The following is a 20,760-nucleotide window of genomic DNA, read 5'->3' as shown; positions in this document are numbered from 1 at the left end:
ATGGTGGACATAATTGAATTCACATGTATATGTGCTGAACGTACGTTACGTATAATAATATTATGATTTTTCTTATTTCATATAAAATTCTTAGAACTATTAAACATATTTAAAATGTCCATAATAATAAAATATTTTATAAAACAAAAAACATAATTTAACAAGAATTTTAGATTAAAATATGAGATGTTTATGAAATCATAGAAAAATATGATTTTTATTCCAAAATTTAAGAGTCACTTATGTTAAATATGCTCGTATCATTCAAATTAATCTTTTAAGTTTGAGTTTATGTTAATCCTTTTATTTTTCGTTGGAAATAAAATTGTTTTTTGCGAGGGCATATGGGGAAATGTCTCTATTATTTCAAAATATTGAAATAATTTGAAAATTTTGAAAATTCAATTCAAATTGTAGATTGCTAATTGAAAAAAATTATATTTTATTTTCCAATATATTGCAGTTAAAATTTCTAATAACATGAATTTAATATGGGTTTTTCCATTAATTGTAAAATATTTTAAATTTTTTTTTTTATGTTGGATACAGAGTTTTCCCTATAAGCCCTCGTTTTATTGTACGATATTAGCAAAAGTAGAAAACTACATGTTCTATACTTTGATAATTTTATTTATATTGTTCTTCGTATATCCTACAGTGTGATAGGTTATTTTGTATCATAGACCTTTGAGACTTAATTTCTATATAAATATTTAGAAAATATACCATTTTGAAATTTGATATTATGTAAGTGAGGTATATTAACACTTTGAATGAATAGGTCTATATTTATTTGTTTAATTTCTTATATTAGAATTTTTTGTTAATTTGTTACAAATATGCATTATTAGCTTAATAAACATAAACAGTTTTTTCTATTTTAATACATGCATACTTTAGATAATTTAGTGATTATTGAATTCTAAATTTTTTCTTATTTCTTTTTCTTTTTTACCTATAACATTTCGGTAATATTTATTTACTTCTAATATAGAAGAGAAAATTTTGTTCTGGGAATTGTATACCAACTTAATTCCTTTTTGTTTAAGTTTACTTTACGTGTTTGTATAAATATATTGACTTAATTATTGAAGATAAAAGAAAATAATTCAATATAAACATGGCAAATATAAATTGAACCTTTGAAACGTGATTGATACCTTTTTTGTTTTGTTTTCTAATTTATTTTGATATATGTATGTAATAAATGTGAAATTTTAAGATTTTTTTTGGAAATTTTCTTGTAATCTTTTTGTAATTTTAAAGAAAATATTCTTTTTGAATTTTTATTATATTTTTTTTTAAATTTTGTAATAATTAAATTTATTTTAAGTGATAAAGTTAAAAATCTTATCAAATTTCGAATAATGTCAATTTTATTGATTTTAAAATTTAATTGATCTTTATGTGTCTTTTAAAGTTAAATTATAAGTTAATTAATTTTGAATATAATTTGAGTAAGTTCTGAAGTAGATAAACTGACAGTATAATGAAGAAATTTTGGATATTATTGAAAATTTTGAAAAATTTTTGATGGCATTGCTGAGGCCCCCCGCAAAATACCAAAAATTTCTTAATTCATTTCTATTTCCATAATGAAATCGTAGAAATAACTCTTAATCAAAATCAGTTCTGCCGAAACTTTATGTGGAATAGAACGAGTGTACTGACAGATAAATGGTATATACGAGTAAATCGACGACACAGGGCAAACAGATAAACAGATTTCTAAAATTGATTTATTTACGTTTCGTTATATTGCGCTTATAAGAGTATACCTACATTCCTGTGAAAAATTCGACATGTAGAATTTGGTTCTATCACAATACCTCCCCTAATTTTAAATTATATATGAAATGCAGTCAATAAAAATATTAAAATCAATTTTCATAAAATTTTAAATGCATTTCTTATCCAATAATATAAATCAAATTTACAATATTATTTACATTTACAACTACATGTAAACATAGCTGTAAAGTATGAATGTAAAACATTCAAATGAAACATATTAATTATTCAAACAAGGAACACAAACATTCTTATTTTTTATAAATCACCATTATTACTTAGTAATATTAATAAATCGATTGCATTGTTTTTAAGCAATTTAGTTAAAAAAAAAGTTACGATATTGCTTTGTACACTTAGAAAAAAATAATAGCAGAATGGAATTGTATATGCTCAAAATTAAGAGAATATGAAATGCAATGTCATCTATGGTTATATTCAGTAAATACGAAATTCAATCATATTTTTATTGCGGCATTATAAATATTTTTATCAATTTCATAATATACTTTATAATTTTTATATATTTTGTTAAAAAAATCAAGTTTACATTTATACAATATTTTTAAAAATAAAATCTTCTCCAACACTTAAATATCGAAAAAAATAGGCTCGTACTATAAAGGTATTTAAATTCAATTTTCGAGTAAAATAAAAAAATTTTTTTTTGGGTTGCGGTTTTTTTTTTCTTTTATTTTTGATCATTGTCATAATATTATCCTTATTTACCGTAAATTGAAGACAAATTTTCCAATAATATAACAGGTTAACAATAAATGGAAAAAAATAAATAAATAAATAATAAAAAATGTAAAACATACCAAGAAAATCTTAAACCTACGACATTAAGGAAACACTTCTAAAAGGAGTGCGTAAATTTCATTGAAACAAGAAGTGCAAAAAAACAAAAAAAAAGAACTGTAAAACAGCAGAAAAGTAGAAGTGAAAGAGAAAATTTTTTCAAAGCAGTACTCAAGTAAATTCTAACAAATGATTTTCGTGTTTTTCATTCAATTGAAAAGATTTTCAATATTTTGTATTGAAAAGAAAAACGCAAATTCTAATTTTATTTAAAATAAAATTATTTTATAAAAATAAAAATAAAATTTTTATTCAATATAAAAAATTTTTTTAAAAGAAAACATTTTGATGTTTTAATAATTTTGTACCTAGAATGACGATTTTAATTCAGAATTCTCTTTCTGTATCAAAAAATATTTAATGAAATATTAAAGTAGATTCTGAAATTGATATTAATTTTATAATGTTGTGAATTACGTTAAGTATGTACTCGAATTTGGCAATAGTTTTATATTGTACTGTATTTCAAGGAAATAAGAGTGAAAAATTCACTGACCTAAGTTTGCTTTGGCCAAAGCTTCTTTTATGTGTAAGGATCTATTGTGCCCTCTTTGAATGCGTGGTATACTCTAAAACACACTCTTGACGCTCACCTCCCTCAAGCAAATTGCGAGGCTTAGAAGACCGCAATTCTACCGCCATGAGAATAAAGTTGTTCAGTATTTCCTGTCTCCTACGGGTGAAAGTGTACTGCGATCTCCCCATAGTCTCCCCACAGAATCTGCAAGTCTCTCCACTTTCCAGGCCTACTGAGGTGAAAATCTGCAGTGACTGGACAAGACCCCGTTGAGCACTATCATCTGATTATATATCCAACCCTATAATCTTCTTAAATTTAGTCATAATCTTCCAGAAGCTTTTTGGCCTGCCAAAGTTCCGGAAGACTTTTCCAGCACTCCGACCTTCTTTAATTATAACTTAAACTCTCTATTTTTAATTTAAAAATTTTAAAAATTATACAAAATAGTTTTCGACATTATATTTTATTCGATTCGGTACCGTATCATGCATTTTTTTTAATACCGAAACCAGGTATCATTCATAATTCTTCCGCTTGCTATGCAGTTTAATGTATTATTTAGTCTACGATGGAATTGACGTCCTGAAAAATAATAAATTCTCTAAAATTTTTGAAAATATTAACATTTACAGATTATATCTCTATAGTCTTTTGGAGTATTTTTTTTTTAAATGTGAAAGTATATGAGTTCCAAAAAAAAAATCTTTTCATGTTATATTACGCATCATTGGTACCTAATACCGAGTAAAAAATGACAAGAGGCTAACAAATATTTGCAATTATTTGATTTTTTTTTTATTCACCTTTCATCATTTTATAGCCATATTTTAAAATAAGAGATGAATACGTATAGAATAAATAAATATTTCAAAATAAACCAAAAACTTAGGGAATAACTTAAGAATTTCTGTAAACATTGTAAATATTTAAACAGTGTAGATGAGTAAAATTGAATTTTAATTTAATTTGCTAAAAATAACATTGAAAATTTGGAAAGAAAGAAACAAAACTTTAAGTGAGATTATAAAAGGAAATAAAATTTTGATCCGCAATGACGTTATTCTGATAAAAAATTTTTAAACCGCTCCTGAGCTCGACTTTTATTCAATTGAGTAGGATTCGAGACTCGCAACTTCTCAGTGAAATTGTGTATTGATCTTTATTTTAAATTTTTGTATATATAACATTTTCAGTCCCATATAAATAGAACTAAAATGGCAATTGATCGGTTGACCTACAATATTGATCGGATAACAATGTGATATTATTGACTCGTAGCGCTTCGATTTGTAGAACTTTTTTTTACTTTAAATGAAGCAAAAGGAAATTTTTTTACTCACCCCTTACTTTATCCATTTACACATAAATAATATTTGTTATATGGAAATTTACTTATATTAATGATAAAATTATTATGACGTCTATTGTCACATTCACATACACAGACATAATTATATATGTATTTATGAATAAATGTGCGTATAGAGTTTATGTGTAGTTAAACGTGGTTTTTGTATAACATTGATAAAATAAGAATATATAAGAAAAAATAAAAAATAAAATTCTTTTTAAAATCATTAAAATGCTTACAACTGGAAAAGCAAAATGACCGAATAAATAGACCATTTATATTCTAAGAACATATACAAGGTACATAAAATTACCAAGGATATAAAAAATAACGGAAATTTACTTATTTCTTTTTTTCATTATGAAGCTGTTATACTTATACGCATATAATACTCGTATAAAAATAAAACAATGAGTTAAAAGTGACACGTTTGGTCACATTTAAAAAAAAATTAATTTGATTTAAAAAATTAATTAAAGGTCATTAAAATAGGGGCTCACAGACTGGATTTGTTTGGCAAGAATTGGAATGCAATTTGTATGAAAAATATAAAAAATATGAGAATTGTTTGTCTTGAACGCAATATATTGGAAAAATGTATAGCATATGAAAATGGATCTATTCTTTAAAATTTTGAATTATGTAGTTATTGTCTTTCTTTCTAGAATGCAATAAATACATCATTGTGTTGAGGTTGCTTGGTGACTGGTTGATGGCAATTTCTTAACTTAAAATTCAATACTGCAAATGAAGGAAATTAATAGCATTCAATGCAACCGGGTATAATTAATTAAGAACTTTATATAGGATTATCGCAAATATGAACTAGTAATAAAGCTCTCGGGAAATGATTCTTTGGAGTTTTATAGGAAAAAAATAAATATTCCGGAGACTATAAGGGCGATAGGAAAATACTCTGCTTGAAAAATATTCTTAACAGTTTCGAAGCTTGTGAAATTGGAAAATTTTTCCAAAACGTTAATTATCATAAAAAAGTTTGCTATTTTGTTTAATTTAGATGCGCCGCTAGATATATATCTAGATCATATAAGGGATCATTAGTTCCTGATCATTCTAAATATTGCAATCAGAATTGACATAAAAAACAAACCATAAAACTGAAAATCATCATATTTGAATATAGATAAAATCCCTTACACTTAGGCTATAACATTGCGTCAGAACTTTTTGCGCTTTAGACACACAAACTTATATGTTAATAAATTTCAAACTTAATACAAATTATTGTAAGGGATTAATCGCATTAAAAATTTTTAACTCCAATTTTACACACATTTTACATAATATGAAGTGATAGTAATAAAAAATACACATATTTATGAATATTGTAAACAAAATCACCTTACCTCAAATTACCATTTCAATTAGTAGATAAGAAGCTTTTAACAAATTAAACATACGGTTTATTTACATTCAAACATAACAACGTAATAAAACAAAAATATGTTATGTATGAAGGCGGAACCTTCATATTATTTGGAATTACTTATACAAACATTTACACTGATGAATACATCATAAAATTTGAAAAGGAAACAATAAATATCGCATAAATATTTTAAACATATTGAAATATTAAAATTAAATATAATAAAAATGAAAAAAAAAATGTTTGATTAATTTGTAATTTCTGCTTTCGAGTGTGCATTATTTATTACAGCTATGTATATGTATAAAAATAACTATAGCAAATTTGAATTTTCTATTTTTGTTTGCAAATAAAATTTTCCATTCTTGCCTTACTATATTGGAATGGAGAAAAGGTACTACATTATAAAATAAAAAATAAATGAGACATCTATTGGGCAGTAGATTAATCATTTTTTTTTAATGTGTAGTCATTATGGAGTAGCAAATTACTGAACAATAATGATTTTGTTATCGAATGCGCGAAAAACACAAGAAAATGAATAATTTTAATATAATACGAGTATAAAAAGTTTTCATATATACTTACTTTATTACCTTATGTATAGAATTTCAAAAAGGAATCGTTAAGGTCGGTGCCATGTTAAATAAACTTTAGAAAGACTCTTATTAATTAACTTATAATAAGAGTCTTTTCGACGGCTCTTTCAATATTTGTTTAAAAATGTAATTATTACCTTTACTCTGCCGAAGCCCGTTCGTCTGTCCCCACAGCCGTCCGACTGTTTACAAAACTTTGAGACGCTGAAATAGAAAATTTTATACACGAACATATTTTGTGGAGATAATTATTTCTGGCCACTTTCTGGACAGTAAAACTACTAAAAACGATAATTTTTAACAATATATTAGTTAAAGTCTATAAACTCCTTAAGCACTTCTGGCGTCGACCCATAGGATCTTTTGTGATTCCAATCACCACCTACATTGGCACTATATCTGAGCCCCTGAAAAATTACAGTAGAGCAGCAACCTCAAGTCGCGAGGCTTCCATTGTGGTTTCAAAGCCCCTTCCGAAGCTTTTCAAGTGTAGGCGAGTCACGGTCTTGTATTCACACAATAAGTGTTACAGCATTTCAAGACAGAGACGGCACACCGCGCTCTTCGCCATCCTTTTCAGATGGACCATTGGAAGGCAGGGTACAGTGGATACACCCGACAATACCCTCATATCTGGACGACCGAGTGTGACCAGTTTCCGTTCTTCCCAACAATTCAGGGCCGTTGTCATGGCTTCGGCCCAATGAAAAGGGTGGTCAACCCTTTCAGGGTCAAGCCGAGACTATCATCTCCGCATATACCGTAATGTCCCAGCACCTTCATTAGAATTATTTAACTGGTATACCTAGCCAGATCAAGGACATCAACGCATTTCCTTAGCAGTCTGCATCCCATGATATTAGACGAGGGAGCCCCAAGAAGAGCCCTACTGTCTAACATAATAAAGACTCTGCTTTATTATTATGATGCTCTGATGACAGAGCACACAGTTCAATGGAATATGTTTCGACCTGAAATATTGCTAATTAAATATTGAAATATTGTCCGGGGCTCTTGTGTATATTTACGCAATTGTTTAATTCGATTTTATTATTTTTAAATTTTAATTTAATATTTATAAATCACACAAGAAATTATTAAATTTATGTATATAAGTCGATTTTACAAGGTAAAATTTTTTTTAAGGTTGTTTATGTGTATTCAACTTATTTATTCAACTGAAATAATGAATCCGGCTGGTTAAAATTTTGTCCTTGTTTTAAAAAATATGGCGGACCAACATAGATATTGTAACTTTGCAAATTGTAAAGTATAAAAGTGAGTTCTTTAAATAAACATTTCTGTACTTAAAGCTTGAACGTTTAAAAATATTTTTTGAGAAATGATGGTAGTAGTCTTAAGTTATAAAGTAGGCCTGAGAAAAAAATTAAGGTAAAAATAGTGCGGCAAATTAAAAATGTGCCATAACATCCTATCAACTAATTTTATTAAAATCCAGAAAAAAGTGTTAACTAAATTATTTATAGTTTTACGCAGTCTCACCCAAGTAGTTAATATTTAATGATTCCAAAAACCTATTCTTAAGTTTTTATTATACGTATTAAGAGTTTAATACCAAAATGTTTATTTTTCTTCAAAGATAACACAACTTTATTATTTTAGTTTTATATTATTATTTACTAATAAATAATTTTTTATATTCCAAATAGCATCATTCAAATTTTTTATTTTTCTCAAATATATAAAAAATTTCCTTTTCCCGTTATAGTGCTAATCAGAATTCGTATAAATAAAAACAAATTTGAATTGGCATAACATAAAAATCTATAAAAATTTAATGAAGTAGGGCTCGTTACCCTTAATTATAATACTATATGTCTAGTACATGGGATACTTGTAATAGGAAATAATGATATCTTCAAATAATACGAAACGATTAGAAATACAATTGAATAACATGTAATAAAATTATTATATGCATTGTGTATCACAATTGACGAATAATGATGAAAGTTATTGTTGGACAAAATTTTAATATGCGATAAAATTTGTAGACTACAATAGTACAATTCGATTAGAAGGCTTCCTTTTTATTATTATCCTTATTGCTAAATATTATATGTGCATATAGATCTATGTACAAAAATATATAATGCCCTTATAAATTGTTGTACTACATATGCAAATTTACTACTTTGTTTTTAATGCGTATACAAATACATAATTTGAAATTGAATTGAGTTTTAATAGTTGCAATAAAAATTATGCGTACTTGTTCGTAATTGGCTACCATTAATTGTGTACATATTCTGCTATTACAAGTTAATAGTTATAAGTTCTACTATAATAAAAAGTTAATTTTGTTTGTTTGCAAATTGAATTTAATGTTTAATTGTTTAATTGAAATTTTTTTTATTTATAATCAAAAATAATTGTACGAAATTTCGTTTGGCCCCATCATCTATTCTAAGAGTGTTTTGTGCTTAATGACCATGACCCTCAACCAGTTAAATAGTTAATAAAATAAAAATTTTCTACATTTCTGTATTTAGGTTTGTTCTAGAAATTCAGAATATGTTACATTTTATATAAATTCTATTCCTATGGAAAGTAAAAAACGCTTTATGAGGATTTTTACATTTTTAACGAAACCTTCGGAATTTTTCCCATTTACGGTTTTTTAATTTCACCTAAAATTTGGTTGATTTACTGGTTATTGTTTTTAAACTACTTTGAATGCATTATTGAACCAACGTTTAGTCTATTATTCTTTTCATTTGGAAAATTTATTCCTTGATCTTTTCATTTAGAATTGGTTAAAATAATTATTCAAATTTAGTACATCAGGCCAAAATAGTAATAACGCATTGATAGTTATCAGCTTTATCACATCCTTCTTCATTTTTCTTTTCAATTGACTTTATTTCTATACAATAGGCTACTTACTATTGGGATACGACTCTCTGAAATAAGGTTTTCATTAGAGAATTTTTATGATTATTCAAAGAAACGAGCCAATATGAGAAAATTTTTGTTCGAATTGAGCTCGAACCAGCGAAATATTACTTTCAATAGGTGAACACACCACCACATCAGGAACTTATAAAGCTACATAGATATTTCAGTAGAGATACTGTTGGATTCAGTATTCAGTAGTTCACATAGATTCAGTAGAGATACTGAATTATAAAATATTAAATTCGTTGCCTTGACGCAGTCCTTTGGCTACATCATAAATCGTGTTCTGTAGTTGTATGAAGGTTTTATGGTATGCTTGTGGTAAGAGTCCACTAAAATCCAAATAGATATCTAGACGCGACGGACTCTCAATGAGCGGCTCTCATTGTTTACTTAAGTTATGGTCTGCCACTGATCCCTGAGGGACGGCAGAAATTTTATGTGCTGCCTTGCACGAGGGAATTATTCTCAAAGTCTAGGAGAAGAAAACTCCGAAATAAAACAAAACAAATACAATGAACAAAACACAAGGATTGAATACCCGAGGTGGTAATCCAGTAATGCTGGAAAATTCACACTCTTCGGATGATGGCCTCATGGGTTCTGGGAGACCACTTATTGCATAGTAGATCGGCGTTGATGGGTCCATTTAGAAGTAGATGGGGGGTCATGCGATCATCCCCATTGGTGATTGCCGAGAAAAATGGCAGAATTAAGGATGATAACTCCGAGAAAAAGTCTAATAAGTTTGCAGAAGACAAAAAAATGAAAACCCAAGAGGGTAATATGAGAAGGCGTCTTATATAGGAGAGTAAATTGGATACTGAGGACTCGAGAATAACCGAGTTAGAGGGTCTTTGTAAGGTGTTACAAAACGAGATCTGCAAATTACAAACAGAGAATGTAGATTTAAAAAATCAAATAAAATCTGCATCAACAGAAATTAGTGTCTTATTTAGATCTGAGGGGATTAAATAATACGAAACGAGCGTAATCCAAGGTTTGGATCAAAAATATACTAGTATAAAAAAACTGTACTATTAATAAATACTCTTAATAAAAATCATATTTAAAAATTTAAATTTATGAGTGATTCCGAAGCGACTACCTATTAAAATCATTTAACTATTGAGTAAAATTTTACAATTTTGCAAGTTATCCGACCATTTCGTATAGTATTAATGTAAGTTAGTAAAATTTTAATTATTTAATTGCTATAAATTTAGAAGCTAAATAAAAAATTTACGGTGAAGAGTTTTATAATGGTTTTCTTCCCTATACAGATTTACAAAATGATACTAAACTAATATGATCTGATTCAGTCAACTGAGTTTATAAGATTGGAAGGACATTAAATTTGTTAATTTCAGCTTAAATAAAATTATATTTTCATGTATATAATGATAAAAATTACAAATAAAATTATTTAAAATATAAATTAAAAATTTTCTGAGAATTTTTCTTTACACTTTTCACAAATACATTTTTGTTTTTTCTTGGAATATGTTTTTTTTTTTTAAATTTTTATTTAATTTTTCTTTTAATATACCAAAGTACATTTTAATTCTAATTCTATTTTGTTTTTTTTTTTTTAAAAAATTAACAATCTATCTATCTACAATTGTATTATTAATTGTATAATTTATAAATTAATTTAATTTTTGCCTTTTTCATTTCTCATTTATTTTTTAAAATTTTCATAATTAAGATTTTTGCTCTTAGATTTTGTAGAAGGCATAGCTATTTGAAAAAATTCCAACTTAAGTTTTTTCTATTACTTAGTTTTCTCGTTTTACATTTTTATATTTTATTTTCTCAAAAATTATAAAAAATAATAATATTTTTGTTTTTATATTTTATTTCAAATTACTAAATCTTATGTATACAAACATTTTTTCTTTATGTATTTTTAAGGTTATTTTTTTTTTCTCTATATTTTTAATTTTCTCTAATCTTACAAACTATTTTTATTTTCAAAATTAGTTTCAATAACACCGCTGGGTAAAATTTTCGTTTCAGTAAATTGGCCTTTTTTAACATTTGATTGGCCAGTATCTGATGATACAAATACAGTTTGTTGTATTGTTGAATTTTTTGTTGTTGTACATCCCTGACTAATGTCCTTCATTGATAATTGACTAACTGATACTCTAGATGTTAGTAATGATTCTTGATGAGGTTCACTTTGGCAATTTATTGTTAATTCACGTTTCCATCGTTGTCTTGATTCAATATTCGTTGATAAACCTCTTGATGGATTAAAACATGGTAATACAACTTTAAATTCTTTACGAAAATTCTCATTTAACCATGCATATAAAAATGGATTATAACATGTTGATGACATTGCAATACTATGTGCAATAAAAAATATTAAATTATAATATTTCCAATCATCGGTTTTTGCATAAAAATCATTTAATATATTAACAACATTTATTGGTAGCCATGAAAAACCAAATATTGCAACCATTGCAATTAACATACGATTTGTACGTCTTTTACGATCTCTATCAACTTCTTCGCGTCGTGATGTTTTTGTACCTGGTTTTGCTCTAGCACGTCCAGCCAATTGTAATGATACAGCAATATAACAAAATGATATTATTAAAAATGGTAAAACAAATTGTAATGCTGATGTTATTGAACCAAAAACTTTACGAATATGCTCTGTAGGCCATGCTTCTTCACAATATGTTGTATTTAGACCAGTTATATCATCTGTATCGGTATATACATGACGGAATAGGCCAAATGGTAATGTTAATACTAATGCCAATATCCATATTATAATTATAATTGACACACAGCTACTTATTTTCATTCTCGGATGGAATGGATATATTATTACAAAGAAACGATCTATTGCAATCGCTGTTAATGTAAATGTTGATATATAAACACTACATCCTTGAGAATATGGTACCTAAAATTAAAAATATATAAAAAAAATGGTAAATTAGTTAATTGTCATTGTATTTTGTAATAAAATAATATCATTAAACGGGGACTATAAAGAAATACACTTCGTTGCAGTTAAAATGAGTTTTCTCTCACATGGGTGGAAAACTTTGTCAACATGCGGAACGTCAAGAAAAATATGGCCCAAAATATGAGTACTATGACTTAACAAATAGATGGACTCGTAACGATATCTTTCAGGGGGGTGGGAGGGGAAAGAACATTGCCGGCCTTACGACAGTCTACACGAAATACCGTTTATTGAGAGAGCATGCGGCTATACTACATTTTTCTTCAATCTGACGTTCCATAGGTACCGAGAAATGGAAAAGAAGGAGACTTTTCATTATCTCTACGAGTGTCAGACATGTGAGACAAAGCAAGTGTAACGAGCCAGACGAAATATTGAAGGTTATCGTCGGGGATTTAGATAGATTCCTCAAGAGAACCGAATGGCTTAAATAGACCAATTGTAATCGTACACTCTATGACGGGGTAGTCATGCAAACCGACATATTTTAGCTAATTGAGTCGCGGTGGACGTCAACCAACCAACCAACCAAAGATTAAAATGTGGTGTGTACACAGGAAGATAAAAATATTGAAATATTTCAATTAGTCATTTTGTGGGTCAAAAGTCGACCAAAATATTTGACGTAATGACAATAAATATGTTCGACATCTCATGTCAATTTCGAATTAAAAACAATAAAAAAAAGAAAAATTGGAAATTTGTTCAATATTGAATAATAATTTGTAACAAGTGAACGTGAAAATATTTCTTAAAATATTTTTTGTTCTTTTCTTTCGGTGTTCTTTAAATTTTAGAAAATTTTCTAACCTTTTTTTTTCCCATTTTTTTTTTTTAAAAATTTTAAAACTTTTTATATAGCCTAGCTTTATACAATTTTCTATAAATCTATAGGTACTTAAATTGTTATTTCCTTTAGATCCTAAATAAGAAAAATAAAAAAAAAAAGGAAATTTTCTTATGTTGCTATTGTTGTTGTTTTCAACTTAAAGAAAGAAAAAGAAAAAAATTGAATTTTACAAATGTTTAATATTTAATTCCATTATGGATTTTTAAAAAGAAATAACAAAAACAACAAAAAACAAAAGTAAAATTTTGTCTGAAATAAGTGGTCTATGAAAAAAAAAAAAAAAATTCTTTTAGAGGGAATCAATTTGATTCTAGCAGAAATAATAAAATTTTCGAATACACAATTTTTGTTTTCTTTTCATCTAAAGTCACGTAAAAGAAGGAAATTGCTATTAAAATTATAATGAAATTGTTTAGAAAAAAATTTTTAATATAAAGTCTGTATCCGTATTTATGTTGCTTATTGTATACTAGACATGTGTGCATATACAGTAAAACTTCCATATAACAAACCACTCAAAATTCAAATTGTTTGTTCGTAATATAGAGGAGTTCGCTCAACAAAAATTAATTAAAAATTATACACCAATACAGCTTATTTAAGCTACGTCATATATTAAGAGAAATTCGGAATAATGTATGAACTAAACTTGAACATGACAGCTAATTTCATGTTATGTTTGCCTCTTAGTGCTTATTTTAAAATGTTTCCACGTAAAATTTCTGATTTTTTCTTTGGATTTTTAGGTTTTTGTGTACTAATTTTTTTTATAATATGGAAAAACAAATTATAAGAAACGGAAACCTAAATCATTTTGCTATAATGAATTTAAATGCACGCTAAAGGGGTGGTCTGGAATTGATGGTAAAGCTGCCGACACGTCTAGAGACGTCTAGCGATAGTTTTGGAGGTCCAAAGAAAATCAAATTGAAAAATTCCATTTGACAAATATTAAAATCAGCTTCGAAACTGCTGAAGCTTGAATGTTTTTTCCGCAACCTTTCTTCTCAGTTAATAGATCTACATAGCGGTAATTTTAATGACTGATTTGGCGTTTTCGAGTAATAGCTGCTTAAGTGTGAAATTTCAGTTTAGAAAATGGAAAATTTTTCAAAGTTTTAATGCGCTACGTTATCCTCTATGATATTCCTAAGAAACTCCAACGAAATACTTAGTTAAACATTTACGCAACCTCCGGATCACTATGTGTAGAATTTTTTACCCGACTAAAATTAAAAATTTACCGACTCACCAATAATTTCTCGTTAAACAGAAAATTTCGGTATATTTGTTGTTCATTCTATGGAAGTTTTACTGTAATTTTAAAATACAACATTATATTGAGTATACATCAGTTAATTCATGCGTCAATACTAAACGTGATTTATTTATTTGTTAAATTTTCGCAAAAAAAAGAAGCAACAAAAAAAACAAAAGCTAAAATTTCTTATGTTGCCAGTCACTTTAATTTTTGTTAACATCAAAAATTGTTTTTAATAATCAATGAATTCGAAAATTTATTTTTTTTTTTAAATTTATTTCAGTGTGCAATATATAAATACATGTATACTGTATATATGTATGTGCAAATACGTAATAAGTATTTTATTTTCAATGTCAAGTAATTTTAAAATTCTCTTATTACAAATAATTGGGAAGTATTTGATTTTTTTTTTTATAACACCAAATATAATGTAAAGAATCTAATGCGCTCCTAAAAAATTCATTTACAAAATACAAAGAAGGTATAGAAGCACGTACATCTAAAATTAAAAAAAAAATATAATTTCTAGGTTCAGTAAAAGTACAATGCCAATGAAATATAATTAAAACTTTTTAAAAGATCGGCAATTTGTTAAGAAATTGCCTTTTGTTCATTAATTTAATGCATGAATAATGAAATTTTTTTTTTATTTAAGAGATTAATATTTGAACCATTTTTATGTACACTTATAGTATGGTATTGGAATATTTTATATGGTAATCGTATTTTTCCCTATGTATTATTTGAACAAGACTACGTAATTATTATAATTATGTAAGTATTAAAATTGAAAAAGAATTATGAAATAATTGGCTGCATAATAAGAAAGTTCACTTATTTGGTAATAAAAATTCACTTCACAATTTATTAACAATGTAGTTAATATTTGGTGATAGTTTTCAGAAAATAAATGACAGTATTGTTGTGATACAAGCCTTAGTCAACGTAAAAGTAAAAGACGTTCTATGAATTTAACATGCCTATAACCCAAGAAAATCTAATTTTAAAGGGAGCTTATCATTTGGATTACTTTTAACATTATTGTTATTCTAAAATAATTAAAAAATCCTTTCAAGTAAAATTATCAATTTCCCCCGGCTTTCTTACGGAAAATTTCGAGCATTTTACCGAAAACTCATCTAAATATTGAAATTCAAATATTTTTTTTTTAAACCCATTGATTTTTATGTCCCCCAAATTAGATATTTTTACACATTCATGTAAGTGAATGTGTAAAATTGAATGTTTTCACAATTTCAATATTGAAAAAAAGTTTTACTACAGATTTTAAAAATATCAGACTAAAACTTGTAAACACTTACCAAACCGACAGTAAAATATTTTTTAAATCAGAGTCATATTTTTTACAAAGTTTTACAATAATGTTTGCATAAAAGTTTTTCTTTTAAAATTTAAGTTAACAGTTATATTAAAGTTGAATGAGTAATACATACCCCAAGAAGTATGCAATTTTTTCTAACATAGTGAATAATTTTTTTAAAGTTTTAAATTGTTTCAAAAATGTTTTATATTCTAGTACATGTTCATTTTTTATTATAAGATTTTCTTTTTATTTGAAAATTTTGAATGTTCTTGGAAAAAATTTTCAAACTCTTGTAAATAGCTTTACATGCGTCTATAATATCTTTAACTTTATCCTTGAACTTGTCCAAAATTTTTAACCAAACATAATATATTTTTTTAAATATTTATATAGATATACATAGATACATATATGAATTATTCATAAATAAAAAAAAAATTAATATGTCTTAAATTTTGTATGTTATTTTTGGAGGAAACATCGAAAGATTGATGTGAAGTTTATTTCATATGTCATATTTAGAATATTCTATAAAATATGTATGTTAAACGAAATAAATGATTCCAATGTAAAGTTTTGTTGCATGTTGTAAAGAGACTTCAAAATCTCTTTGAAACAAGTATCGTTTGAAGTCTTGTTGAACTTTAGATAGCTTATAAATTATTTATTTTTGAAAAGTTTTGATATGTATAGCATAATATCAAAATCGAACTGTTATAAATTGAATTGTAGTAATTTTTAAGGTAAATTTTTTTGATTTTAAAATATATGTGGATGTGGTTGTGTTAATACAGGGATATTTTTTCTCAGAAAACGCATATCTAAAACTTAACTATGTATTGGAAGAGAATAAAATTTTTGTCCCAGTTTTATTTTTGTTAAAACAAAGATGTTTGGCTGTATTTTACTCAAAAAGTTCTTAACAATATTAAAAAATTTCATATTTTAAATATACCAGTCTTTTTACTGAAGCAAAAAGAATAATTTAGAGAAATTAGAAAATTATTAATAGACATTTTATAATTTTACAACAAAAATAATAGCAAAATAAATCACAACAAAAAATATTTTCTAATATGCAAAAAATTGCCATCTTTTAGGCGTAATTCATTTATTCTTTATTTCTTCAGTTGTTATGCAACAACTTCATATTTCCTTTTGTACAAAAATAACAGGAATTTATCATTCTTGATGTTGCATGAAATTCTAAAAAATATGAATTTTCTGTACGGATAATTTAAAGGATAATTTTTAGAAGAACTAAAAAAAAAAACTCGATAATTTAATGTTGCTGAGCTTGGTTTAATAATTTCATAATATTTTCCAAAATTAAAGTGCCAGAATGAGTTCAGTATTAAATTCATACACTAATTGGGTCGTTTTATTTTGAAAGTAACTTAAGGCCATTTGCAATTTCCAATGTCTTTTTATTTTACTTGCAATTTTTTAACATTATGTGATTGTAACAAGGAATACAAATACCTATACCAACATATTATCATTTAATTACCAAACGTTGTATTATTTAATTATCAATTAAAAATGGACTTAGATCACTTTCAATATAAACGATCCATTATAGTAAAATACAATATAATAATAATTTAATTTGTTACTGAACATTTTTTCTATATATATATTTTTTATCATCACTATACTGAGATCATCCGCTCCCATTTATTATCAGAGACACCTTGTATAATTATATGTACGTATATATTAAATACATATATTAAATTTCATAATATTTTACAGCTACAATTGTTTTGTTTTCTATTTTTCATTTTTTTCAATAAACTTGTATATCGTAAATTATTCTCTCATATTCTTATAATAAGCATATTTATACTCGTATGTTATGTATATAAAATATTAGAATTTATTTACATGGAAATATGAAAAGATATCAAGTATAAGCTAGTTATTATATTCTTAATTTATTGTTATATATATATATATATATATATATAACTATATATATATATATATATATATATATATATATATATATATATGTATATTAGTGTATAAATTTCATAATCTTAAACCGGGCACGTATATAAGCTTTTCTAAATAAATACTGACTAAAATATAAAGTATGTTATTATAAAATTATGTATGTATAAAAAGTCCTTTTTAATAAAAATGCATATACATGAAAGAGGAATACTGTAATATATAATATATAAATACATATTTAATGTATATATATCCATATATATAGAGGTATATATTATTAAATTTATATATAGTATATAAAATCCGATACGTGTAAAGAAAAACAAATGGCTAATTATGGCTATTTGAAATGTTATTAGAAACCAGTTTATATGTATATATATATATATATACAATATTTATATAACTATATAAAATTGTATACTCGTATATCTATATTCATCCATATTTAAATATTCGGTCCCCTCTTGTGTATTTACATAAATGTCATTTGTCCATCATTTTTATAAAAAAAAAAAAATTGCTATAATAATTAACAACTTTGTTGTACAATAATATTATTATATATGCAAATTATATATACATAGTTGTATACATTTTAACATTAACATATATCTATATATATATTATATATGGGTACGTATATTTTATGTGAACATTATTTTAAACGAAGGTTATATTTTATTAGTATAAATTACCACCGTATTTTTTCTTTCTCTTTATTTTTAACACTTATGTAAAATACATAAATAAATATATATTTTTTTTTAAATGGCTATTTTCTTTATATACATATATATATATATATAATTCATAATAGCTATTCAATATACAAGATATAATTGCCTATATATTGCGTATAATTTTTTTTTTGCAATTTAAATTTTCAAGAAAGAATTCATTTTAGTGGAATTAAATAAATGAGGAAAAAAAAAACAAATTCTATTCTATGACTTAAGAAGGTGCGGTTATTATAAAGGTGTAGTAAAAGTAAGTAACAAATAAAATAAAGTAAAAAAAAAAATTATATAATAAAAATTATGACTGCATTTTCATTCTCCTAAACATTTATTTAGCAATTTAAAAAAGCAAAATGAATACAAGAGACGCCACTTGTCATCATTCATTATTTTCGGATACATATACACAGTTATACATTTATATATTTATATATATGTATATGAACAATTTCAAGAAAATACATACTCCTTGTGTATATACGTGTATATGGATAAGTAAAAGGAGCCAGACAAAAGTTATTAAAGAATAAAAAAAAAAAAGAGGAGATTCTTAACTTTTGGTTCAAGTATTTTTTTTTTTCAATTAAATTTTCATAATTTTTATATTTTAAAAGAAAATTACATGTTATATAAGAAATTTTTTATTTTTATTATTATTTTTATTATTATTATAAGAGAAATTCTATAATTTTTATCTTCAAATTTCAATTATTATAATATTATAATTTTTATGATCAAATTAAGAGCGCAAGAAAAAAAAAGCAAAAAATTTTCAATGAAGAAAATTGAAAATGTTAGATAAAATAAGGACCACTTGAAATTGTTACAGAATTTAAATGAAAATAAGAAAAATTAAAATGGTAAATACCAAATAATTGATAGAAAAGATTTAAGATTTTCTATAATATTGAAAAAGAGGTCCTTCAAAAATTTTAAAGTCTATATATTTTTATTGAAGAATTTATTGAAAATTATAATTTTTCTCTAAAGGCCCAAGCATAATTCTATGATTTTTTTAAAATAACAAGTGAATAAATTTAAATGTGAATAAAAAATTAAAAGTTATATGGGCTTAAGATTTTTCTAAATCTGAAAATTATAATTTAAAATTCAATTTAATTAAATTTCATATTTTAGTTACACATATGAATGAAATAGGTTCTATATCAACGAAAAATAGTTACTTAATTAAAACTCTGAATTTAGTGAGGCTTATAAGAAATTATTATTATTATTTCTCTAAAAACATTAATATTTTAAAAATTTTTATTAAAAAATTTATTTTATTTTATTATATTCAATTTAGAATAATTTTTTCATATAAATTTAATTCTTGAATTATATTATCTATAAGATCAATTCCTTATTTAAATAGTTTTGGATAAGCAAGTTTCCTTATTACAATGGTATTTTTCCTTATTTATTATTATTCCTTATTTATTAACTAAGACTATTTCGGGAATCAAACTAACTGAGAACCAGTTCTATAGTTGTAAATATACAAATTGCATAAGACACTATTTTATAAAATCATAAAATTGTTCAAAAATCTGATAATACAAATTATTTTATTATTTAAAAAAAATTGCAAATAATTTGAATTCAAATAAATTAATTTACAAATTATTTCTTAAAATTTTGAAGAAAAATTATGTACAAGCAATTGTAAAAAAAAAATTATATTTGCCAAAAAGTATGCAATGAAAATTTTTTAATTCTCTTAGGTAAAATAAAAATTCTTTATAATTCAGTAAAATATTTTCCAGTTTTCCAAAAATCTAATTGATATTTAATTGATTAAAATGATCAAAACCCCAAAGCATTCTGAATATCTTATGACAAAACAATATTAATTAATAATGAACTTCATGCTAAAAATAAAATTTATAAACCAAAATTTGAGAAGAAAAGCTCTCAATTTTAGAAAGGTTTAATTACTATACAATAATTAATTAAAATTGCAATCATTTTAAAATTTCATCATTAATTGTAGTTTTCATTGAAAATTGAAATTAATATATATAATATGCCTAAACCGTTAATAAAAAGGCAATTAATATATTGTTCTAAATTAAATGAAATCTAATAAATTAGACAAAAATTTCAAAAGAAATAATTATTTAATTTTAATATACATATACAATATTATATTAAAATATAGACAAAATGCAAATTTATTTGATACTTTGAAAATAATTGT

The 20,760-nt window shown here is 24.9% G+C and overlaps 1 protein-coding gene across 1 annotated transcript in view; it reads right to left on the bottom strand.

The window, feature by feature from the left end:
- Positions 1–11,154: 11,154 nt before the first annotated feature.
- The window catches only part of LOC129612223 (neuropeptide Y receptor type 2-like), a 35,407-nt gene continuing 25,801 nt past the window's right edge, over positions 11,155–20,760 (bottom strand). Inside the window, exon 2 of the mRNA XM_055525756.1 lies at positions 11,155–12,357. Within this exon, the coding sequence (XP_055381731.1) occupies positions 11,386–12,357 (972 nt within the window). The 3' untranslated portion in view covers positions 11,155–11,385. The remainder of the gene's footprint in view (positions 12,358–20,760) is intronic.

This window comes from Condylostylus longicornis, unplaced genomic scaffold (assembly GCF_029603195.1).
Source record: "Condylostylus longicornis isolate FDR11 unplaced genomic scaffold, ASM2960319v2 ptg000064l, whole genome shotgun sequence".
NCBI lineage: Eukaryota > Metazoa > Arthropoda > Insecta > Diptera > Dolichopodidae > Condylostylus > Condylostylus longicornis.
This window is presented reverse-complemented; position numbering and strand designations above follow the sequence as displayed.